Source organism: Schistocerca piceifrons, chromosome 1, assembly GCF_021461385.2.
Source record: "Schistocerca piceifrons isolate TAMUIC-IGC-003096 chromosome 1, iqSchPice1.1, whole genome shotgun sequence".
In the NCBI taxonomy this organism is placed as follows: Eukaryota; Metazoa; Arthropoda; class Insecta; order Orthoptera; family Acrididae; genus Schistocerca; species Schistocerca piceifrons.
Window position 1 is genome coordinate 544506324 of NC_060138.1, and position 25704 is coordinate 544532027.

Sequence of the window (25704 nt, forward strand, 5' to 3'; positions counted from 1 at the left end):
ATATCGGGGAAAATTTTTATCTTGTGCTAGGTGGCTTTTGTTACCTATCCATTTTACAGCGCTGGGAGCTATCTTCATATGTTTTTTCCCAGTGAATAGTTCCTGAAATGAAATGATAGGACATAGTTATGTATTGTGGGCATTGCTTTATTTGTTTATGAAGGGTGTGCATCGTATAAAAATCGTTTCGTGAAACGAGGCAAAAATGTTTGCTTAATGTGGCAAACTGTAAAGTCATTAGTAATAAGCTTCATATATAGCACACAGTGTGAAAAATACGTACTTAAGTCTTGCGTAAGGTGGAACTTATATCCAGTAGTACTTTGGTGTTGAAATCATTATTTCATCTGGGGACACCATTGAACATACGAACTTATTTTAGGTTTCTCTGGTCGCATGTAGCAAACTGCTAAGTACCGCGCTTTCTTAGAAGCCATTCCATCCAACTTTCGGCTTCGTTGAGAAATAAGATACTACGCATTAAACAAGGAAGTGGAAGTAGTGAAGGTTGATGATGCAAACTTATCTTCTCTGTCTCTCTGCGTGTGTGCGTGTGTGCGTAATTATCTTGTTCATACAAGATTAATCAGATAGTGTTGCTAGTTCTAAAAATAGAAAAGTCGGACGTGCCATTATATTTAGTCGGACATCTTACCCCAAAAGCTGGATGACTAACCTTAAATAGAAAGTCACTTACAAATTTTCAGTCGTTCATTAATGATCAAATACAGTAAGGTTTTTGCTCGAGCGTACTTAAATTAAAAACATCATGCTTGTAATTTGTCAATTATGATAGTAGCAAAGTGCAGTGTCTTATTAGTCTTCCTTCTGAGACCATCTTATGTCAAAATAAACAAAGTTCATCAGCTTGAGACGAGCCTTTGTTGTGTGTTCTTAGTTCATCGCTGGAAAGCCTAACTGGCAACACCATAGTGGGGTGGCTACGCAGATGCAGGAGGGGATTGTGCGGCCTTATAGGATTGTTAATAATTGCCATGATGTAGTGTTATCGTTGCTGGGCAGTAACTAGACGTGATGTCATACCACTCTTTGCTGTGTTTTACACGCATCAGCTGTTTCGTGAGCGAGGAAGTGAACGTGTAAGCTGGTGCGGCTCCTTAGGAAGCGCGAGCTCTGCTAGACTGCTGCGGCCGGTGGTGGAGACGCATTCCCGTGTCCCCGGCAGATGCTGCTGGAGCACCACCTGCCCTCGCAGCTGCGTCTAGACGTAATCTTATCCGTCAAGAACACCACTGCATAAATCGCGAAGAGATGGGTCTTAAATTGGTACGTTAAACATTCGCAAAATGCGATTTCTTTCGCAGAGAGTTGACAGTGGCGACCAAGCGTCCGTATTAGGCTATCTAACGCATACCACGGGTGTTACCTTGGTACTCATAATGTTAACTAGGGTAGCGCATTGATTCTTTTAGGAACGGCAAAAACTCCAAACAGTCGGAGGGCGTTGCTCTACTTTCGTTTATACGCCAGATTGTTTCCCTCGCGTAATTAAGAGTACATTTGCTTAACTTCTTGAAGTTTAAGTAGGAAATTCATATTGATAGTCTTTGCGGGATTGTGTATTGCAACAAGTCAGTGGCTATAATTGACTTCCAGTAATTATACAACCCTTTTCATCTTACAGTTCGCACATTAAATACACTTAGAAATAACCCCAATGGAAAAATGGTTTTTCTTAATTTTGGATTTCTTTCAAAGAGGCAGCTCAAAGACGCATAATTTTGGCAAATGTGTCTATCGGTCGAGAAAGAACGTTCCGTGTGCTGCTGTGAGAGCTAATAACAAAGAAAAGTACATTTTTCTTGCAAGAGTGACTTGAACTGATAGTCTGGTTTCTTGCTCAAGAAGCAGCGGTGCGTTGTGTACGTCAAACCGTCTCGTGGAAAAGGCACAGAAGGTAGTATTTGGAACGTACATACCACGGTTCAAAGGGAAACAGATCAGTGTGTTTAAGATATGAAGTGCTGCAACCTAATTACAGTTACAGGGTGGTTATCAGACTTCAGTTATTTGAGCTAATGTAGCTGGAAAACTATTTACCATATCGGTGCTCAACTTTATAGGAACCATGTTGAAACGGTGCGTTGTAGAATCAGCGTTCTGTAAGTGTGATGGCTTGCTGTTACTCGCCTTTACTACTACTACAGCTACGTAGGGCTAAAAGAAGCAACAGTGTCCATTGCAGTTACAGAAGGTTAACACGGGTCTGAGCTAGATAAGCAGTGATTTATTCGTAAAGCTGTTTCATCAAAACAGCAATAGTGCTACCGCTCTTAACGAGTATCGGCACGTTGAAGGAATACGAAGAGGTCCACTTGCCGCAACGGGGTTGAAGAACAGGATTTGGAAGTCCGAATTAACTGGCGCATTGGGACTAGCCCCTCCGAGAAGCCGACGGCCAATTGGCTCTGATTGTTCAAGCGGTTACTGTTGCCATGGCTGAGAATGCTGGACGCAATGTGCGATCCTGAAGCACTGAACACTGATAGCTGAACATTCCTTCGAGAAGTGCTGCGTACGAAAGTAATGTTTAGTGCGATTCCAGGCTGTGGTGGATGTAGGTCGTCATACTAGGCAACGTTTGTAACCTGGAACGTAACAAATTTTACCGTCTCACGTGAAAATTAAAATGTTTGTTTAAACGGTTAATTCATTGTTTCTCTTCCGAATATCCTTAAGTTCCCACAATCATTCCTTTATCATGTGGGCCCCCTCAAGTTGGGAAAGTTTGATTACAACGACCGTGTACACTGGGTAACTTTTTACTTCAACATGGCATATGCGCATTGGAACAGCTTTCTTACTTACATGTTAAATGAGTATCCATTCCAAATTGGTTTACAAAGAACCACAGAACCATGTCGCCAGTGGTTCGCGTGTTAGTGGGTTAGTAATTAGTAGAAAATTCAGGGGGACGGGGTATAAAAACTACACGGTGTGCGAATTTTTGAAAGGTAAGCAGTGGTGGTCAGTTCGCGGTATCGGGCATTTCATGTATTCTGATAGCCATTGCATTGGCGGACAGTTGATATTCTGAATTTCCGATAGACTTCCCGCGCTCTGCCGCCGGCAACAGAACTTTAAGACTCACATTAGGGATGGTATTTTGCTAAAACGTGTTTTAAAACCACGGGCAGCAGTCCCCGTGCATCAGGAAAAGATATCGATTGCGGCGACGGGCGGGGTGATGACGTAAGGGCAGGGAGCCGGCACGTGTCCATGCCGGCTGTAACGTGGCCCAGCTGATTAGCAGGCGACGGCTGCGCGGGGCAGACAGGAGGCGCGCGTGACGTAGCAGCTGGGAGAGGACCGTCACACTGCACTCCCATGCTGCTTTTGGACGTTAACTTCTCCACCTCAGTAGTACGCGCTGATTCAGAAGCGCGTTGCTTTAGCTGCTGAGATATGACAAGTCTGCAAGTACTTACATTTAAAAAGCCTATGACAAACGGATATCTTACGGAACAAAAACGTACTTCCATCATTTGTACAGAATGTTACATTGTCGAAGAGTAACACGAAGACGAATGAAAACGCCTGTAATTCCTTTCTGAAAGTAGAAACAGCTACTACTAATTACTCCATTAGTTCAAAATATAACCGGTGCTGCTTCGGCATTGCAATTTTTTCACAAGTCTGTAAGAGTGTCACTATTTACCAGGCGTAATAACTGCAGCAATATCTGCGGTTTTTAAAGATCCAATTAAAAACTTTCTGGTACTCAGAAGTAACATTAAGCACGGTACGGAACTACCGACATGTCAGCATCGCAGTGTAGATATTAAATAAAATGTGTACATATGAAATGTCGCGTCGAAACTAGCAATGGCTTGGTTTTTAGTAACCTAATTTAATTACTCCCGAGTGGTTTTTGTATCCCAGTAATCAAACCGCCTGTATGTTACGCGAACCTTTGTCTAAGATAGGACGGCTTAGTGTTGCCCTGTTGACGTTAGCAGTGACTGAAGTTCATGCAAATCGCTTTCCTAAACAGATTTCCCAGTTTAGATTCCCAAATTATTACTATGTCGTCATGCGGAGCTGTACTAACAGCTGCGTAAGTTCTCAGATCAAAATGGTAGTGAGGCATGTAATAGCAGTGTTTCGGCCCTGAAACTAGCGTTTCTACCTAGGCACATAGGTGGTCCAGAGACTGGGGATGGAAATATGCTCGGCAGTAAGAAGTATCACTGAATACAAACGGAAAGAACGCCTTGCGAACAAAGGAAACGGACGCGGAGTGTGGCTGACGGCTGGCGGGCAGGCGTTGACCTTGATATGCGGCGGGCCGGTGGGCAACTGTCTGTTCGCCGGGCTCCTGGGCTAGCAGCAACTGGTTCCGCCCGCCTGACCGTCGCGTCCCGTGCCGCCTACCCACCCACTCGGCCGACTTCGGACGATGTCGGTGCGGTTCGGCGCCGCCGCTGCGGCGAGACGCACAGTGTCGGCTTGCTTCCCCCCACCATCGAGCTGAGCGGCGGGCTGTGCGCGTGGGTCCTTGACCCCACCCGGCCGCCGCCGGCGGTACTGCTGCTGCGTGTACTGCAAGCGCACGTCCCCAGGTCGATAGCTTCGAGTCACGTGTACCGAACGCAGAAAAGAGCGTTGCTCAACATCTCACATTCCCAAGCCGTCAACAACTAGTCTGCAGTAAGGAGTCAAAGAGCTGGTAGTCACCGATTGAGAACAGCGTGAAACAAGGCTCTGACCTGTGAGCATGTTGTTGTACATGTAAATGAAACTATGGAGAAATTGGGAAAGGGAATTGAAGTCAAATGGTAAGAAATAAAAACTAAGATTTCTCGATGACAATGTGATTTCGTCAGACAGCAAAGGACTAACTATATGAGCTGAACGATACGGGTAGTCGGCTAGATTTGTGACAAACATAAACGAAAGTAAAAGATAAGACAAGGTGGTCGATTTAATACAGTAAATCTGAGAAAGCTCTATTAGGTACTGAAACACTGAAAGTAGAACAGTTTAGCTATATAACGAGCAAAATAAATCGCTATGGCTGAATCAAAAAATGTCTAATACAAATTTACAGTAGAGCGTAGATTATCCGAACGTAGGTCAACCGAACAACCACTTAACCGAACTGTGTACTCGCTCGCACCTGTTACTCACCACCCCTCCCCCCTACCGTTCATCCCCCCCCCCCCCCCTCACTCCCAAACCAAGTTTCCCACAGTAATCCCCGCACTGGGCCACCGCTGGCGGAACATTGCTTCTAATGGGGCCTTCACGAGGCGCTGCTGACCGGCCAAGCCGCCAGTCGCTGTGTTTCAACAATCAGCACACTTCTGTCGGCTTGGCACTGGCAGTAGAAGCAGCGGCAGTATCAAAGCTTTTCACAGCAACAGTTGCGCCAGCTTAGAGTTAAGGCGTGCCGCTCCGCGCAGTTTGAAGGATTGCGCACCTCCAAGAAGAGCTTCTCACGGTGCAAACAGTCACCTTCTGTTCTCTGTTACGACCACTTGTGTGATGCCCCGTGAAGAAGTGAACTTGACGATACTAAATCCTTAAACGTAACCTCGTAAGCGTGTAGGCTTGCTTAGACAGACCAAAATAAAGGATTTTTTAAGGTTAATTTTGTATACTGTGTGTATTGTTCATGCAAAATGCGTATGTAATATGTATATATCTTTGTTTAATAAACTGTGCCACATTCCTACTGAAGTTGCCTTTGTATGTTACTTTGTAATACTAAAAGAGATGCCTGTTTTTATGAATAAATTTACTGTACAGTACTTCTTTTTGGCAAATAAACATGTACAGTTCGATTATCCGAACAAATCAGTTTTCCGAACACCCATGTCCCCCAATTACTTCGGATAATCGACGCTCTGCTGTATTAAGAACTACTTCAGGAAATATATGAAGATATCCGAAAGAACAGATACCATCTTCATATAGATAAGGCGTACTGGCCAATGATCTTCTGCACTCACATTGCTCAAACTCCTACTGGAATCGCTAGATTGACTGCCGCGAATAATGAGTATAGTGACCAGGGGCACTACAAATGTGTATGGACAGTAAGTTGGAAATGTGAGCCTCACGGAGCGCGTGCCAGAGAAGTTCCTGCAGTCGCATTATCCTCGTGTCCTCGGTGGCTCAATCGGATAGAGCGTTTGCCAAGTAGGAGATCCCGGGTTCGAGTACCGGTCGGGGCGCACATTTTCAACTGTACCTGTTGATATTTAACAAGGCCTGTAAGCAGCTAATGGTCTGGATTTCATTGTAATTTTATTCTTCTAGAAATAGTCATTTTGTAGCATTACATGGTGGACGATAAGAAGGTACATGTAAGAAGACACTGGCGGCCGTTGAAATGCTTTCCTACACGATTGTACTGAAAGGTTCATAGGTAGGTAGAACTGATCGAGGTATTCGATCGATTGTGCGTGAAAGCTTAATGGTGAAGGCTAAATGAGTTTTGTGGAACAAATTGGCTACAAAAAGGGTCGGTTGATCGCACACACCATGTTGTATCAAAGTTCCCATGGAAACAATGGGAGGAGTGGGGATAAATAGTGTAGAGGAGGAAGAGGGCTTCAGTATAGTGATAGAATTCAAATAGGTGTAGGATGAAGAAATTACGCAATCGTGCAGTGATGGAACATGATCGATTTTCTGCATCGAACTTGTCTTTGGACTGATTACGGTCTGAAGTGCATGGCAATACTCATAGCTAGAATGTTACCGCTAGAGATCTGTAAGCGAAGAGTCGTATAGTGGAGACAGTTAGGCGTTTCGCGGCGCATATACAGATGCTATTTAGAACAAAACGGCTGTTTCTCCTGTCCGAGATGGTGACTCGGATAGCGTTTGCAGATTTCACTTAGTTTTTCGTGTACTCAAATGACTCTGTAATGTCACCGTAACTCTCGCACGGTCTGTCATTACTTGCGTAACAATTTAACCCATAGGTGTACTCTGCCTTAGGTAGGTAATAAGCGAAGTGTGTGCTTCCTGTGGGTAAAAATTTTAGTGCTTTTACCTTTCGATATTAACAACGCTTGCAGGATAGTAGATGCTGCTGAATCGTTCCATCAAATGGTGCCTCAAAATTTACCACAGTAGCTCCCAATTTGTTCGCGAGCATTTTTACCAGACGTCATCCTCGTCCCATCCGTAGGGCGCAGCGCGGTAGGATGAAATTTCCTTCCACGTTTGTGAAGCTTTAACACCGCTCCCACTGTAGACATATAGGGAGCCTTTGTGCTGTCTGCTTCACGTCGTCCCCAATGAACGCTGTTCACTGGGAGCGGCGACGATGAATGGCGCAGCTGCTGGTTAGCTTGAGATTGCCGGTGCCAACGTTGAGATTACGTAACATCGAGGGGGGTGGTGGTGGTGGTGGTGGTGGTCAGGATTTGCTGAGGTCCCTTTCTAGATCTAGTAATTTACTTAGTCTATACGAAAGTTGTTATGCAACTGTGAAAAGGTGTATTGGAAATTAATTTGCGTGCTGTGGTAAAACACTGAGCAATAGATCACTGATACTCTAAAGTAGCCCCTACAGTTGTTGCCAATTCTGCAGGCGAAGGTATTCAGTTGTTTCCATCAGACTGCCGTAAAATAAAACCATAGAAGTAAACTTGCCTTTGGAGTCACAAATTTGTGTTAGTGGCAAAATATGATACCAGTTCGTGACATTGGCAAAACAAAATACAATGAGGCTATTCTTCCATTGTCCTCAATCTATGCAGCGAAAGACTATAGCATAAAGACACATTAAAATACGTTGTACACTTGTACCTGAATATCGTCTTGCTGACGTCGTCCGGCGGACGACTGACTTGTGTAACTGTTAAAACAAACACACACACACACACACACATACTGGCCATTAAAATTTATACACCAAGAAGAAATTCAGATGATAAACGGGTATTCATTGGACAAATATATTATACTAGAACTGGCATGTGATTACATTTTTACGCAATTTGGGTGCATAGATCCTGAGAAATCAGTACACAGAACAACCACCTTTGGCCGTAGTAATTGCCTCGGTATGCCTGGGCATTGAGGCAAACAGAGCTTGGATGGCGTGTACAGGTACAGCTGCCCATGCAGCTTCAACAAGATACCACAGTTCATCAAGAGTAGTGACTGGCGTATTGTGACGAGCCAGTTGCTCGGCCACCATTGACCAGACGTTTTCAATTAGAGATCTGGAGAATATGCTGGCCAGGGCAGCAGTCGAACATTTTTTGTATCCAGAAAGGGCCGTACAGGACCTGCAACATGCGGTCGTGCATTATTACTCTGCTGAAATGTAGGGTTTCGCAGGGATCGAATAGAGGGTAGAGCCACGGGTCGTAACACATCTGAAATGTAACGTCCACTGTTCAAAGTGACAGACTTGTAACCAATGGCACCACATACCATCACGCCGGGTGATACGCCAGTATGGCGATGACGAATACACGCTTCCAATGTGCGTTCACCGCGATGTCGCCAAACTCGGATGCGACCATCATGATGCTGTAAACAGAACCTGGATTCATCCGAAAAACGAAGTTTCGCCATTCGTGCGCTGAGGTTCGTCGATGAGTAAACCATCGCAAGCGCTTCTGTCTGTGATGCAGCGTCAAGGGTAACAACAGCCATGGTCTCGGAGCTGATAGTCCATGCTGCTGCAAACGTCGTCGAACTGTTCGTGCAGATGGTTGTTGTCTTGCAAACGTCCCCATCTGTTGACTCTGGGATCGAGACGTGGCTGCACGATCCGTTACAGCCATGCGGATAAGATGCCTGTCATCTCGACTGCTAGTGATAAGAGGCCGTTGGAATCCAGCACGGCGTTCCGTATTACCCTCCTGAACCCACCGATTCCATATTTGCTAACAGTCATTGGATCTCGACCAACGCGAGCAGCAATGTCGCGATACGGTAAACCGCAATCGCGATAGGCTACAATCCGACCTTTATCAAAGTCGGAAACGTGATGGTACGTATTTCTCCTTACACGAGGCATCACAACGACGTGTCACCAGGCAATGCGGGTCAACTGCTGTTTGTGTATGAGAAATCGGTTGGAAACTGCTCATGTCCACACGTTGTACGTGTCGCCACCGGCGCCAACCTTGTGTGAATGCTCTGAAAAGCTAATCATTTGCATATCACAGCATCTTCTTCCTGTCGGTTAAATTTCGCGTCTGTAGCACGTCATCTTCGTGGTGTAGACATTTTAATGGCCAGCAGTGTATTTACAACAAAACTCAGCAGAAAATAAATGGCAAATTTAGTGTTGTGGGGGACATTTAAAAATCCTATATACAAAAATTCTCTCTCCGAATGACTTGGTCATTCTTGAGGTTCTCATCACAGGGCTACGTAAGAGGTCCGCGTACCACTGAATTAATAACGTGAACTCGAAAGTATGCAGAGTTATCGTTAAGATTTCTGTGACAGTCTCCCGAATAAATCTTTTTGCTCGGATGTAATTGTTCCTCTTAGTCTCAGCAGTATTTATATTCTCAAAGATTGTAGCCTTCCTCAGGTGTTCATCTTTTTCATTTTATATAAGAAAGAGTGGATGTTGTTTAGAATTTTCGATGTTTATTTCATTTGTATGATATCGTCTAAGTACGTTAACAGCATCCAATTGACACAGCGAGCTAATATCCCAAAGGGCTGACATGCGGTTGCTCTTCGTCGAAATGTCTTGGCTCAAACTCGTCTAGGGATTGAACCCAACGTGTCGCATTACACGCCCTAAATTACGCTTGTGACCCTTTGGTTAACTTGTCTGGCTGATGGCAAGTTTGCGAAATTGTATGAAACTTACAACGTTAATGTAACATGCAACAGTAGTAATAATATCGGGAGCTAAATTAACGACCCATAAATGATGTAGACCACACAGTTGGGCTTTGGTTAGCATAATGTTTATTCAGAAAGCAAACTAATAGCCAAAGTGGTCGTATTTAGAATTACTCCTACACTCGAGCGCATATCCGTTTGACACAGTTTGATCATTCACAATCTCATCGCGAATTAAAAGTTCGGTACTCCACCTCATTAACCACGCGAAAAGTTAGTTCGCACCAGGCGCGCGGCTGCTCACCGCTCAGAGATACCACACAACGCGAAATTTTCCAAGTCGTTTCACTTAGCTACCTAAAGACCGACCGTCCATTTTCGCGTCTCCACCATCACTGCTCCCCTGCCCGTCCCTGGCCGCGTTTCCTACATTATTTAACATATTCAAGTAACTAAAGCTTGACCACTTTCACGTTCTGAATAAAGTAACAATGTCCATTACATAATAAAAGTTAAATTCTCTTACATAAAACCAATACAATTTCCTTCATAGCTGTGAATGCCACGGCCAAGAGCCTTGCACACATGTGCTTCCTGATAAGCAAAGAACAAAAGTAACTACACTCCTGGAAATGGAAAAAAGAACACATTGACACCGGTGTGTCAGACCCACCATACTTGCTCCGGACACTGCGAGAGGGCTGTACAAGCAATGATCACACGCACAGCACAGCGGACACACCAGGAACCGCGGTGTTGGCCGTCGAATGGCGCTAGCTGCGCAGCATTTGTGCACCGCCGCCGTCAGTGTCAGCCAGTTTGCCGTGGCATACGGAGCTCCATCGCAGTCTTTAACACTGGTAGCATGCCGCGACAGCGTGGACGTGAACCGTATGTGCAGTTGACGGACTTTGAGCGAGGGCGTATAGTGGGCATGCGGGAGGCCGGGTGGACGTACCGCCGAATTGCTCAACACGTGGGGCGTGAGGTCTCCACAGTACATCGATGTTGTCGCCAGTGGTCGGCGGAAGGTGCACGTGCCCGTCGACCTGGGACCGGACCGCAGCGACGCACGGATGCACGCCAAGACCGTAGGATCCTACGCAGTGCCGTAGGGGACCGCACCGCCACTTCCCAGCAAATTAGGGACACTGTTGCTCCTGGGGTATCGGCGAGGACCATTCGCAACCGTCTCCATGAAGCTGGGCTACGGTCCCGCACACCGTTAGGCCGTCTTCCGCTCACGCCCCAACATCGTGCAGCCCGCCTCCAGTGGTGTCGCGACCGGCGTGAATGGAGGGACGAATGGAGACGTGTCGTCTTCAGCGATGAGAGTCGCTTCTGCCTTGGTGCCAATGATGGTCGTATGCGTGTTTGGCGCCGTGCAGGTGAGCGCCACAATCAGGACTGCATACGACCGAGGCACACAGGGCCAACACCCGGCATCATGGTGTGGGGAGCGATCTCCTACACTGGCCGTACACCACTGGTGATCGTCGAGGGGAGACTGAATAGTGCACGGTACATCCAAACCGTCATCGAACCCATCGTTCTACCATTCCTAGAACGGCAAGGGAACTTGCTGTTCAGACAGGACAATGCACGTCCGCATGTATCCCGTGCCACCCAACGTGCTCTAGAAGGTGTAAGTCAACTACCCTGGCCAGCAAAATCTCCGGATCTGTCCCCCATTGAGCATGTTTGGGGCTGGATGAAGCGTCGTGTCACGCGGTCTGCACGTCCAGCACGAACGCTGGTCGAACTGAGGCGCCAGGCGGAAATGGCATGGCAAGCCGTTCCACAGGACTACATCCAGCATCTCTACGATCGTCTCCATGGGAGAATAGCAGCCTGCATTGCTGCGAAAGGTGGATATACACTGTACTAGTGCCGACATTGTGCATGCTCTGTTGCCTGTGTCTATGTGCCTGTGGTTCTGTCAGTGTGATCATGTGATGTATCTGACCCCAGGAATGTGTCAATAAAGTTTCCCCTTCCTGGGACAGTGAATTCACGGTGTTCTTATTTCAATTTCCAGGAGTGTATTATGCACTAAACTTTAACAAATATCCTATTACCTAATGATTCAATAAGGTGTCATGCTGTCATCGTTCAATGTGTGTTGCGTGGAGGAGTGTGGAGGTAATTATCTGATGTTTAACTGAAAATACTGACAATTTAAATTTACTATATCTGTTAAACAAAGTTAGAGGTGATATTTACAAAGTTTGTCAGTTTAATGATGCGCTTCTATATGAAATGTCTATCTTTAAGATCGATCAAAGCGTTCTGATTTTATACATAACTTGTTAATTTCACTTTAACAGTAAATCCTAAAATATTATCAATGTTCAAGTTCTATTGGTATCACCATGAAAATTTCTCAAGGATGGTCGGTCAAAATTACTGTGGCTTCATTCGCTGAATTACTACAGAATTAAATAGTATCATGTTTCCCTTTATGGCGGATCTTAGGTTCGCCACATTTAACACTGCTACGTGTCCTGGCCACAAACACCTTTTATGGTGTTTCCCTACGACGTGGGCCCTCGTCTGACTCACTCGCACACTACAGCACTTAGGCCTCATTCAGCACAATAGACGTCTGTGAATTTCCCCATCTCGTGGCGAATCTGCACTCTTTGTGGAAAATAGTCCCCGGACGATAGGGTTCGTTTCACAATAACTGAAGGCTGTCCCTTTCGGCCATATACTTCGAGAGCGAAATGCTCGTTAACTCAAAAGACCTACTCTTGTGTGAAGATGGCCTCTATACTTCTGCATCTGTCTCGGCCCTGCATGTTTCTGGACATCTCTCCACCATCAGTTAGGGCGGTTTCTCGCTCTTCCATTATCCCCTGGGTGCAGCCAAGAACTTCTTAATCTCTTCAGTTCTCATTCGTCTGATACTTGTCGTCCACTTCCATGTTATTCTCACTGCAATAATCTTAATTAAGTCGTCCGCACCATTGTCCTCTGGCGCATTTCTTTCCTTGACCTTTCAGGTCATTATTACGAATTTCTATTCCTAATCAAAGTTCTGTTACTGTTGTTCTTCGTAATTTCTATTCGAAGCGCTGGTTATACATTACTTTATTCTTACTATAATTGATTTGCATTCCTCCTTTAAAACTTGCATTAGAAAGTTTGTATTTCTTGACGTTTATCTGCACTACATGCAATCAGTAAATAGATCAGCAGAATGATGGTGGTTATTGGTTATTGGGTGTTCGATGAGCACCTATCCATCCTTTTTCCTCAGTCCAGTGGACACCGTATGATACTGTAATTTAACTATCGACCCCTTCGGCACGTAATCATTTTGAGTATGTGCTGTGTGCATAAATTAATATAAATAACGTCGACTGGAAGAGTAGTTGAAGTATCGATTACTCTCTCTCTCTCTCTCTCTCTCTCTCTCTCTCTCTCTCACCATCACGACAAGCAATACAGAAAAATAACACGCGATTCTAGTGATATAGAACCTCTGAAAACAAACTGGAGTACTGAAATAGGATAAAATATAAATATACACGAGCCAGCAGCTTCGGTTACAGATTGTGTAGCTTCAGTGGTGCCTTTTAAACCACTCTACTAGGCAATGTCATTTTCTCTCCTCCTCCCCACCCTTCTCCACTATTCAAGTAGTTCTGTAACGTTGTCTCTTGGAATGTGTGGTCTTGTATTTAGAAGGAACTAAGCTCTAATTCTCAGTCAAGCCTCCAACATCACGTTTCTGTTGTTAACCCACGTCATTTTATGGAGATGCCTCCAAAAAGAGCGCGGCTGAAAACTAGTGCCATAGTTCGCGCTGTCCGTCGCTCCAGAATGGGCGCTGTGGGTTGCGCGGCACTCTCTCAATGCACAGAGGCAGTTTTTGCAACTCTCAGCTGTGCGGGCGCGGAATTAAGGCAGCGTGGGCAGGCCACCGAGTGGTGGCCTGCTAGCGGCCAGCGGAAATAGCGCCGTCCCGCTGCCAGGTTGCCGACCTCCCACGGCATGACGTCACCAAGCGTGGGCGCTACTAGTTTCCCAGGGGTGCGCGCGAACGCAACCTTACTCTTGTACGTCTTTAACAAAAAACGCAGTACTTGTACTTTTTCTCCATTTCAGTGAAATTATGGTTGGCAGCGTGACAAAATTAGTTAAAATGTTTTAATCATTCTTGAGACGTATGTGCTCAAAATTCAATAGTCTACGTGGAGTGCGTCATAGAACCTACGTAAAGCCGATTATGGTGATACGTGATATCACAGAAGGTTCATGACGAAACTGACGTTTGGCTGTAGTAAGTTGAGCAATCAGCGTTATTTGTTTTAGTTATCATATTTAATGTTTACTAAGACGCTGTAATGCAGTCTGACACTGCTTTAAAAAGAATTAATAGGGTACTCGAAAATGGCGTAAGACCGAAAGTATAGAACAGTGCATTATTAAACTGAAAACAAAAATTTAGACTGTGTCAAAAGTTGATATATGTAAAACATATATCGTGTAAAATATGTGAAGTACTAAACGAAGTAACAGCTTTACACCATTTAAGATTTATCCAATTGCATTACGAAAGAGTTAAGCTTGCGCCCATCCCCCCTAATTGTTACATGTGCCACACAACCGTCTCACATAAACGTACATATTTTACACCAATATCGGCGCACATGTTACTCTTACATGTAACAGCTTTGTAATTTTAAGAATTTGAAAGCAGCACACATTATAAGGAACGTAACGGGCAACCGGAAATAAATACTTTGGCATTTGAGCTTTGCCTAATCGGTACAATCTTTGTAATGAACATGCTGTGGTGTCACAAGGCTTAGGCCTGTCCCACCCCTCATTAAATCGACAAAGACTTATACGAAAAATTGTAAGAACAGTTGGTATTATGTTCTTTAAGTTTGTTTCTTGGGTTTTCAGAAATACTGTGGGAAGAATATCTTGCAGATAACGTGGGCAAGGAATAAAACGAATGCTGCAAACTAGTGAGCTATGGAAGAGCCGGGGCCGCGAGGGCATCGAGCTTCCTAGGTCGTTGTTGGACAATGTCAAAGGAAGATATATTCTGCTTTCTCTTTGTAAACAGATCGATTGAGTCTTGTAAGGTTCACGTAAAAACGTTTAGGCGGGTTACACATTAGGTGGGACCCGATCCCTGTAATACCTCCACAGTTATTAAAAAGGTGTTAAACGGCAAAACCAATAGTTCATCATTCATATAGATAAAGAGTAGTAAAGGTATACGAAAGGAAGAGTTGCGGCGTCAGAAAAGTGATACATCGCTCAGCAACGGAGGACGACGTAAACCGCGGACGATACGTGGTGAAAACAAATCAACTGATGAAACACTAAGTCTGTAATTAAGCATAAGGCCACGTAACACTGCAATGCGTTATAAAAAAAGGCGGCTATGGGTAAAACAATATCTAAATAGCAGAGGTTCGAGAAAGACAATGCTTTGTTTGCAAATTTGTGGCGACCATAGCGAGTTTTAATATTTTGTGCTTCGGAAACTGCAGCTATCAGGCTGGCAAGAAAATTTAGTTACGTGGCAACGGGCTACTTCTATACCAGGTCGAGCTATTTCGTATTTTTTTTAAAAAAAAAAGCGTTTCAGTGATTATTACTGAAATTCGCAAATACTTGCGGCAGATTTTTAGTTCTGTGGAGGTTAATTGAATTTCAGTACGTCATTTGTCGTTTTATGAAAGATTTGCAAAAGTGAATGTGTGTGTGTGTGTGTGTGTGTGTGTGTGTGTGTGTGTGTGTGTCACAAATTCTGCCCCCCCCTTTTTTTTTTACATTATCGATGTCCTTCATTTCGGTTTGTAGTAGCTTGTTGAGGAGCTGCAGCTATCTCAAAGTCTGTTGTTCAGATAGCAGGCTCCTCAATTGTTGTTAAGTTACTATACATCAGGTTTTGTCCATGTCCAGTTTTCATTAGCATATTTGATAAATGTGTCGAGTGCTTCTGTTTTTCTACTTAAACCTGTCTTAATCTTTACAGTCCTATGGTCGCAAACTTTTTGCCTAGTACTTGACGTTCAGGTTATGTCATCCTTAATTATTTTTTAAATGATTACTTGTAGCTATAATTATTAGTCTGCAAATGACGTACAGTCTCATGTAATATTGTTCAGTACACTGTCCTGACCTCGAGGCGGCAATCCATATGACTTCTTTGTCTGTAATCATTATAAATTTCGGCGTACTTACTTCGTAGTAAAGACATTGCAGCACATAGATCACATTAAAGAATAACATAATACACTACATAACGAAACAATGAACCTCGTTGCCTGTAGTCTGCTAAACAGCGCAAGAGACTCCAGAAAAAGGCATCGCGAGGACTCACCTTCAGAGATAAGCAGGTACTGGCACTCTCTCTCCGCAATACTTTCCAAGCAACTTCCACACAGAGTTAAATTCTGGAAACTGTTGTACATTAGCCAACGGTTTGCCCTTGAATAACGCAATTATTCACTGGAATATAGAGGTGCTGCAGAAGAGTTCGATATTGAGGGCAACGAGAGTAATAGTTTTTAAACTGCCGGTCTGGCTAAAATAGCTAAGGTTGCAAGTACTGCGGACTTAACTGCTTTGCACAAAGGCACCTGACATTTTAGTATGTTAAGGACCAGACGACAGTTCCTTGCTATTCCGAACACACACCTTCCGTCTAGCAGACAGACTGCATATAAAACTTCCTGGTACATTAAAACTGTGTGACGGACGGAGATTCGAACTCGGGACTTTTGCCTCTCGGGCCAAGTGCTCAGTTCGGAAGGTAGGAGATAAAAGTACTGGCGGAAGTGAAGCTTAGAGCGCATCGTGAGCTATGCTTCGGCAGCTCAGTTAGTACAGCACTTGCCGGCGAAAGATGCAGGGCCCAAGTTCGAATCTGAGGAAGGCAGAGTTTTAATTTGCCAGGAAATTTCGTATCAGCGCACACTCCGCTGCAAAGTGCACTATATGCAATCTAGACTGATATTTTATCACAATTTGCTGTCGCTTATCCTCTTGAAGTACTTGGGATTGCAGTAGTGGCTTTCGTGCGCAATGAACTCCATATTATCTATACACTGGGAAATAAATGGGAAAATGGCTTCAGATTGGCTTCTGTTGACACCGGCACAGTGAAGAATTCAAACACGCCTCGGCGTAGATCCAGCAACGACGCTTCGCAGAGCAAACTATTGCGCCATTAGACAGCAGTTGTTGCAAGGAACCAGATAGGACAGATTTGTTTCGGTTGTTGTTAAAGTCGCGGTCCGTTGACTGCGACAAGTTAGTTTCTCGTCATACAGGAGATCGGGCCCTATTTCCCGTCCCTCGAGGAGGGCTGTGGGTACATACGCCAAGCAAATCTTAAATTTTGCACATTATTATACATACCGAAGAAACTTCCCATCAATGCTATGGAAAAAAGGGGAAATCCTGTGGTAAGCAGGAGACTTGTATTTATCCCCGATGCGTGGTCGCGTACAGCAGTTGCTGGTGCCAGGTTCGCGACCGGCAGAAAGCCTACAAGTAAGCGACATGTTTAAACGTGTGTCGCGTAGTATATACTTCACTGAATCTACAGCGTACGCTACGTGCGAATTGAAGTGCCAGTTAAATTATTGTAACTCACGACCACCGATCTATGTATTTCTGCGCCCGGAAACGTGAGCAGAGAATCAGCCAGAGGTAAAAGTGAGGCGGTGTCTGTTGGCAGGTGAACGACTTCCTGTCCGGCAAGGCGCCACTGAACCTGACAATGCGCCTGGGCGACCACATGATGCTGATCCAGCTACAGCTGTCGACGGTGACTCCGAGCGGCGGGCGGCGCTCCGGCGCGTCGCCGTCCACGTCGGGGGCGAGCAGCACGTCGCGGGTGGCGGCTCCCGCCGCCACCACCTCCAGCGCCGCCCCCGCGCCCGCCGCCTCCCGGCACGCCCACTCTCACGCCCCCGCCACTTCCTCCTCCTCCGCCGCCGCCACTAGCAAACCGTCGCCCTCGCCGTCGTCGTCGTCGTCGTCCGCCGCCGCCGCCCCCGAGATCTGCCGGTGCGACAGCTCGTCGTCCGCCTCCGGGCCCGCCTCCGCTGCCGCGGCCGCCGCCAGACCCACGCTCGACACCCGAGCCCTTGCCGAGGCGTCGCGCAATCTGACGCAGACGCTCAAGCAGCTCTCCTCAGAGGTAAGTCGCCTGCTACCCATGTCTGTCTGTAGGCCGTACTTATCACATCGGAGGGGACTGACACAACTTCTTGATCCTACTTAACAAATCCGAAGATCGTTGTCTACAAAAAATGAAATAATCGTATGGCATTGTTGGCCATGAGGCCCTTTGCGGGGAGTTCGGCCGCCGTATTTAGAGTCCTTTTTAGTTGACGCCACTTCGGCGACTTGCGAGTCAATGATGATGAAATGCTTGGACACACGTCATCTCGAGGCAGAGAGAAACCGACTCCAGACCACGAGCTGCGGACGTTGTCTGGAGAAAGTTTTAAAGCAGTGAAACAATTCATAAAATAATTCGAAAATAACCCTTCTAAGATTAATTTCCGAGCCCCGTTAAGTTCGAAACTTTCGTCAATTATCAACATCGCCGTCGGTAGCTGAGTGCGTTTCCGAATCTCGCTACTAGCAGCAAGTTTCTTACATTTAAATTACGTTCTTACTAACAAGTAGAAGTGATGATAAACAAATATTAAGTCATTTTTATACTACATATGTGGCGTTTGTTCCGTTGGACATGTCAGACAGAACACACCTGTATGGTATATCTGTAAGCAGAGTCTGACCGAAAGCATGCTCGGATAGCAGAATTCATTAAGGCGACCGCTGACGTAAGAAGAAAATCTGGGTTAGTCCTAGTTCGGCACAAATTTAGACTTTCACCTTTGTAATATTTTTGTGTCCATTTGCGGTTGACGTAGAGATCTCCCTCAAAATACTGAAATCATTTTTAATAAAGTTTTTAGTTGCTAGTCGTAATAAACCACGTTATAATCAGACGCGCAAAATGCCGTAGTGTTAAACGAAAAGGTATATTCATCAACAGTACAGAACAGTTTCTATGCAAAAAGCATTTTATTTTCTATTTGATGCTTCGCATTTTGTTGCAAATTTTAATTGTGAATTCTAAGATCTTCGTGTGATTCATAATTAAAAATAAAATGTCACTTCTAATTATCGTGATTCTATGTTGACATTTGTTAAGTATCTGATTTAAATATTAGAAAAAGTTGCTGCTAGCTAGATTCCAACCAGCGACTGTGTTTCAGTATTTCCCGCTATGGACTCGGCTGCCAGTGATCCTATTAATTCGTTAAAATTATTTTGTAATCAACAACGCTCAGAAGTCCTCTAATCTTAAGGATACAGGGTACTTTTCCGCCTCAATATCATGTAAAAATCAACACTTACCTTTCAGCCACTGGTTATAATGTGTACGTTTCACAGATCTTTTGTTGATATCCGATAATGCAGCACACTTTGTAAACAAATTTGGAAGTATTTTGAATGTTTTTGAACATTCTTAGGGTTATTAAAAAATTAGAGGAACTTACGAAATTTATTTTCCAAAATGCTTCCTCAAGTTGAGGTACCATTTGATCCAATGTTATACATTTGAAGACGACCAAATTTTTACCAGATATGCATGACATGACCTAGGTAGTAGACCTATTTAATTCCACGTATTATGTATATTAGGATACAAAATCACATCTTACATTGTAATTTTTTCCTAATAAAAATGTTACTTTTCTATAATTTAGTTGATCTGTAACAAAGCTTAGGTCTACGGCATAAGTACGAACTAGTGCAAGTTACAGAAAAAAATTAGAGCAATGCTTTATAAACTTCAGGAAGTATTTGTATCTGAATTCTGAAAAATGCACCTTGTGGGGAAATTGCGGATGAAGATCAGTCTAATTACACTGTGCCTCAGTACATTCCTGAAACATGGTCTTCATCCTGCATCATTTCTTAATCTTCAAGCTTCCTCTTCGCATACCTTTTAGCACTTCTTGCTTCTTTGGTAACTTGAAGAGTGTCTTTCAGCTTCATGCACCCGTTGTCACAGGCAAGCAATTGATCTTCCTTATTAGAGCCACATTTTATGCCTAAATTACTCAGGACTTCCAACCTTCCTATCACTCCATCATCGAAACATATCACTGCATCTAGTACACTAACTTCTAATGTATTTAGTCCTACAAAAAGCATTTTTTGGTAATCTTTCCCATATGCAATGTCTGAAACTTTCATTTGTATTCTGAGTGCCCCCATGAAGACATTTACTAAGTAAAACAGGGACACTCAGGTCTCTAAAAATTGGTATTATTTCATTCATAATAGGTTTAGGAAGAGAATACCATCATAAGCATATTTGACCACTTTCTTTTGCTTTTTGGTAACCACACCAAGAATCTGCTTCTTTAGGGCAAAGTCTGTGAACGGGGTGGTCATCTGTGGACAACTCGTGAATGTAGGTGGCCCATATAGCTTTTCTCATTGCTGTAACATCATTCAGAGGTGCAGTTCGTCTAATGGCCTGTCCATAATAACTCTGAAAGTGATCTATTTCAGTTTCTATCAATCTGCCTCGACCAGACAGATATTTTCCATTAGATAGCAACTTTCATTTCTCTTCGTAGCTTTCGCAATGTAGCACCCATCCTCTTTTGCACATGTCCAAAACACTCCAGTTTCGTTACCAAGGTATCACCATGAACACTGAACTCGTTAATTTTATTGAAAGCTTGAGAGTCCCCATCGCCTAGGTACTTCCTATATCTTAACATTATAAACGGGCACCAACCTCTGAAATATTTTTAGAGCTCCGTCTCACTCCATACCTCCACTGTAACCATCATAATTCTTAGAACACTGATGTTCAATACGTCCTTCAGTGTTACCATGGCAGGTGTGGCAGTACTTAGATAAGCACTAAACATAAACAACTTTTCCATTCTCCAGAGAAGTAGCAGTTGAAACACCATTCAAGGAACGATATCCTCCACGTTGCCATGTCCCATAAAGTGCAACAGCAATGTCCCTTGTTCCATTAATATTTACAGGTTCTTCTACTGCAAGTTTCATGTCTGCTTTAGACACAACTGTCAAAGCACATAAATGTACTTTTATGTGCTTGCTGAATCTACTGGGAGGAGGTAGATCCCTCAAACAACAAAACGTTTGAGCAGCCTTTCTCCTTTTTCTATTGCACGCATTGCATACACGAACTAAAAAGTCACATATGAATTATGCACAATGTTTGAAGACATTTTCGAGGTAGATCTATTGCAGGATCTACACAGAACTAATTTTGACGCTAAACCCTTCCTGCTACTTTATTTCCAGTCCGTCTACACCATCAACTGTGTGACTGGATTAAAAAGTTTCTAGCAAACAGAATACAGCATGTCATTCTCAAAGGAGAAAAACGTATAGAAATAACCTAGGGCGTGGTCCCAATGGAGTGTTACAGGACTATTACTTTTCATATTGTGTATAGAAATGTAGTGTATAACGTCAGCAGATGATGCTGTTAGCGCTGCATCCGTAGAAGTAGCATTGCTAGAAAATTATAGCGAAGTGCAGGAATACCCGCAGAAGATAGACGCCTGACGCAGTTTGTGGCAGTTGACCCTCTGCATAAACAAAGGCCGATTGTATGATTACATGACGACAGAACAATTACTGGAAGCAGTCACATCCCCAAGTATTTTATGAAGTATGCGTACGCGGCGATGTGAAATGAAACGATTACTCACACATATGAAGAATCCTCAGGAAGTTTAGTCGAACGAACAAAACAGGTAGCTTACAAAATTCATATTCCACCAATGCTTTAACATTACTCGTCAGCTTGGGATCCGTACCAGATAGCATTAATAGAAAGAAAGAGAAGGTCCTAAATCGAGCAGAAAGTTCCTGAATACGTTCATTTAGTAAGCCCGGAATCATCATGGAGACACTCGCCCACCTGCAGTGGCAGACGCTCAAAGAGGCATTCTGCAACTTGATGTGGTTTATAAATAAAAATCAGATCAGACATGCCTAGAAGGCTGAACAAATATACTGATGCCTTCTGCGAATGTCTTGCTTAAAGACCATGAAAGTAAAATTAGATATATTTGAACTCCCACAGAGGCTTACCAGCTAGCTGCAACCGGAGAAGAGAAAGTACAGGTGCGTTTACACGTGTACGCCTTCCGCCTGGCCGCCGTGCGACTGCTTGCCTCACGCGCAAGTAGAGGCACTCTTGTAGCTGCGTGCGACTGATGCCATGTACACCTGTGTTCACGGTAGACTCATCTACTTCAGTGTGGGACAAGCAACAGCCGCAAGGCGCACAGGTGTGAACGCACCTTAACAGTGGTACGCAACGTACCCTCCCACACAGCGGGAGTAGAGGTGTAGATGTAGACATGTGCTGGCTGCCCCAGTAAATGCGTATTTTGTGAATTACGATAGTGAAGTAAGAAAACATTGCACAAATAGAGATTTAGAGGTGGAAAAACTTCGATATTCACACTTGGAACCAATAAATTACGGCACAGTGCCGGCTACCGCCTGATAACCGCTTGAGTGATTCAAGAGTATCAGTATGTATGTAGATGTATTGTGTGGTGCATAAGTTCGTAGCGCTTTAGTTTTACAGTTTGGTATTGCGGTAGCTATGGGTTTATTTATCGTTTGTAACTTTTTATTTGTAGTGCAGTGTTGCTGTTTGTCATTTTGAGGAAGAGAGTGGAGCTATGGACGCTAAAAAAATGGTGTGCCAAGTGGAAAAAGTGTTTCCGACATATTCTTCTGATAGAGTTGTATAGAAAGGTGACAGCAGCGGAGGTAGCCAGGAACATTTGCATTGTGTATGGGGGATAATGCAATTGGACAGAACATGGCAAGAAAATTTTCTCGTTTTAAAAAGGATCGATTTGACGTGAGTGACTCCACACGTTCAGGAAGAAGTTTGGGGTTTGAAGAAGATTCTTTAAATGCATTAATTCACCCTGATCCACGTCAGGGTACTTGAGAACTGGCAGATGTGATAAACTGTGATCATTTCAGCATCGTGAGACACTTGCACGCAATGGGAAAGTTCAAAAATCGCGTTTATGGGTAACGAACGGTCTAAGCCAAAATCACAAAAATCAGCAGAATGCCATATGTGCTTCTCGGCTTGCTCATCGGCAGCTGGCTCGTGAACAACACAGACCATTCCTATCTTCTATCGTTACTGGTGGCGAGGAATGGTGTCTTTATGCAAAAACCAGAAAAATAAATGTCTGAGACCAAAGCAATCCCCCATATAAAAGACCTGCGCGCATCCATAAGGGATGTAATACATCTGGTGGAATAATAATTGTGGTGTACTACGAACTGTTTTCCCGTAGTGTGACAATCACTGCCGATACTTTGTCAGCTACTGAGACGTCTTGCAGATGCAGTCAAAGAACGGCGGCGAGGAAGACTGTGTGAACTGATGCTGCCCCACGATTCTGCCACACTGACACACTATAGAAGAGTTAGGTTGGAAAGTCGTTCCGCACACTCACTATTCACCTGATCTTGCGTCCTCCGATTTTCATCGTTCCCGCTCTCTATCGATAACCTTCAAGGAACTTATTTTCTGGATGAAAGTGCGATCCGAATATGGCTCGACGAGTTCTTCGCTCCAAAACCACGTGGTTTCTACAGTCGCGGAATCGAAAAGCGTCCCCAGCGTTGGCAGACTGTTGTAAAATAGTGAAGGACAACATATTATTGGTATCTGAACTATGTTGTTTTCTATCCGTTTATTGAATTTGCGAACTTAAGCACCATCCCAATAGCTGCCGAAGTTCCTTGGTGGCGTTGAGCGCGTGCCGGCTGCGGAGGGTCACGTGCAGCTGCGGCCGCCGCGGTCCCGCTTTCCAGGGGAGGCGGCCCCGGCTGCGCTCTGGAAAGCTGCACTGCGCTGCTGTACTTATCACTGGGTGAGAAATCGCCCGCCGATAGGCGCCGCTCCCTGCGCGGCGAAAGTGTATTAGGAGGCGCTGGCGCTAGCCCGCTGCTTTCCCTGTCGTTGCGCAGGGGTCGGGCCTCTTACTTCCTTTGCCACCGTCCTACCTCTGTTTCCTTATGTGCAGGCAAACTGAGACGAACCGAAAAGTCGCATCTGCAACAGACTTTTGTTCGCCAGGCAACACGCTGTAGCCTACATTATCTTCACTTCGCGAGCCACTCTGCAGTGCCTGGCCAGGTGTTCTGAGTACAATACTAGCAATTTTCTCTCCTGTTGCCGACGTTATACTGTAGATTCCCTGTAACAGCGTAGGTCAACCATTTCAACGGACGGAGAAATGCCACAGCATACCATCTCAAATAGGACAGTGCATAGTACACAGCACTAGTGCAAGAAACAACTTTGAAGTTAATGATGTAATTTTATGCCAATGAACACGTACTGCCTGTCACCTTAGTCTCTGATGTCCACGAGAACATAAAATTGTTTGTAGGGAAAGCGGATGTTCGACTACGGTTTATAGAGAAAATTTTAGGAAATTGTAGGTAATCAATAGAGGAGACGCGTTCTTGGGTACTGCTAGAGTGTTTGGGTTCCATAACAAGTCGGAGTAAAGGAAAAATAGGAATTCAGAGGCATGTTGCAAGATTGATTAATTGTAGGTTCCATAGACGGGTATTAGGGAGATGATACGTGATGGAAATCCCTGGAGAGAATACGGTCTTTCCTTGAAACACTTAGAGGAAAAAAAAAATCGAGAACCGGCATTTGAAGCTGACTGAATAAAAATTCTACTGCCGCAATTACAAATTTCACGTAAGGGTACAGGGACCGTCTGCGATGATCCATATGGTGGAGTGCGGATGTAGACAAGAGTAAAAAGCAGCAGCATAGTACTCGCCCTGTGTTACTCGAAAATTTCATGACAAACATCATCTTCCAAAGATTTCATTCTAATTTCCCTGAGCATTTATATTAGTTTCGTGTGGGATATACCGATCTATAAAGATACTAGGAACGCATTTCTGCATTCGGTCTATGCCTGCTGCCAGGCGTAATTTAAAATTATCCACATAGAACTAACAGGGAATACAGAACGTATACATAAAACGGAAGCGAGTTTCTCTCATGGAAGAGCGTCGCAGAGTTGCTGAGAAACCTTATCTGGCAGAAGCAAGAAGGTAAATGCCAAGTATGTCGCTAAAGTTTAAAGAACTAGTATTACGTGAGCAGGTAGGAATATTTACAGCTCTCGTAAGGACAGCAAGAACAGGATTTCACTAATTACATTGCGCACAGAGGCGTATAACCAGTGTTTCCTCCCCGGTTCCGTACAGGAATGGTCTGCGAAGAAACTCTACAACAGGATACAATCGAAGTACTCTCTGCCATGCACTCCAGTGGTGTAGAGTTTGGAGGCGTTGATCTTCATCTAAGAACTACCGCCAACCTTTCATCATGTTAGGTCACCTATGTGTTCCGTAAACGGATATTAATTCGCGGTATCTTCAATGGCTACCGGTTTTTGTCAGCTGGATAACTAAATATGCGTAGGTCCGATAGTTCCGTGGTAGCCTTAGATTGGCAGGTTACCTTTCCTGCTTGGAACACAGTGCTTGGAGTTCGGTTTGCGAAACGCACGATTGGCCAGGCGATGGTGGCAAGAATGTCTTCCGCGACTGGCGTGTTAGTTTCCTTGCGTCGCAGAGTAAGCCTCGTCGGCTTTCTCCTGCCGAGAAAGCGGAGAGCGGGGGCGCGCTGCAGACACTCCACCAAAAAAAAGGTCCGCTGGTTTCTAAAGTACGGCCTGTCTCTGCGGCGGATACCATAGCTTCCACCATTCCGTCGACTCAGCTGTTAACGAACCATACAATAATTCTACAGAGAATGCAGTAGGCCTT

The 25704-nt window shown here is 44.5% G+C and overlaps 1 protein-coding gene across 2 annotated transcripts in view; it reads left to right on the forward strand.

The window, feature by feature from the left end:
• LOC124799932 (midnolin-like) overlaps window positions 1-25704 on the forward strand; it is a 234002-nt gene that overhangs the window by 175263 nt on the left and 33035 nt on the right. For both annotated transcript variants that reach the window (XR_007017104.1, XM_047262956.1), the window contains exon 4: window positions 17516-17980. Coding sequence is in view for 1 of the 2 variants with exons in the window: in XM_047262956.1 (XP_047118912.1) it covers window positions 17516-17980 (465 nt within the window). In the remaining variant the exon portion in view is untranslated. The remainder of the gene's footprint in view (window positions 1-17515; window positions 17981-25704) is intronic.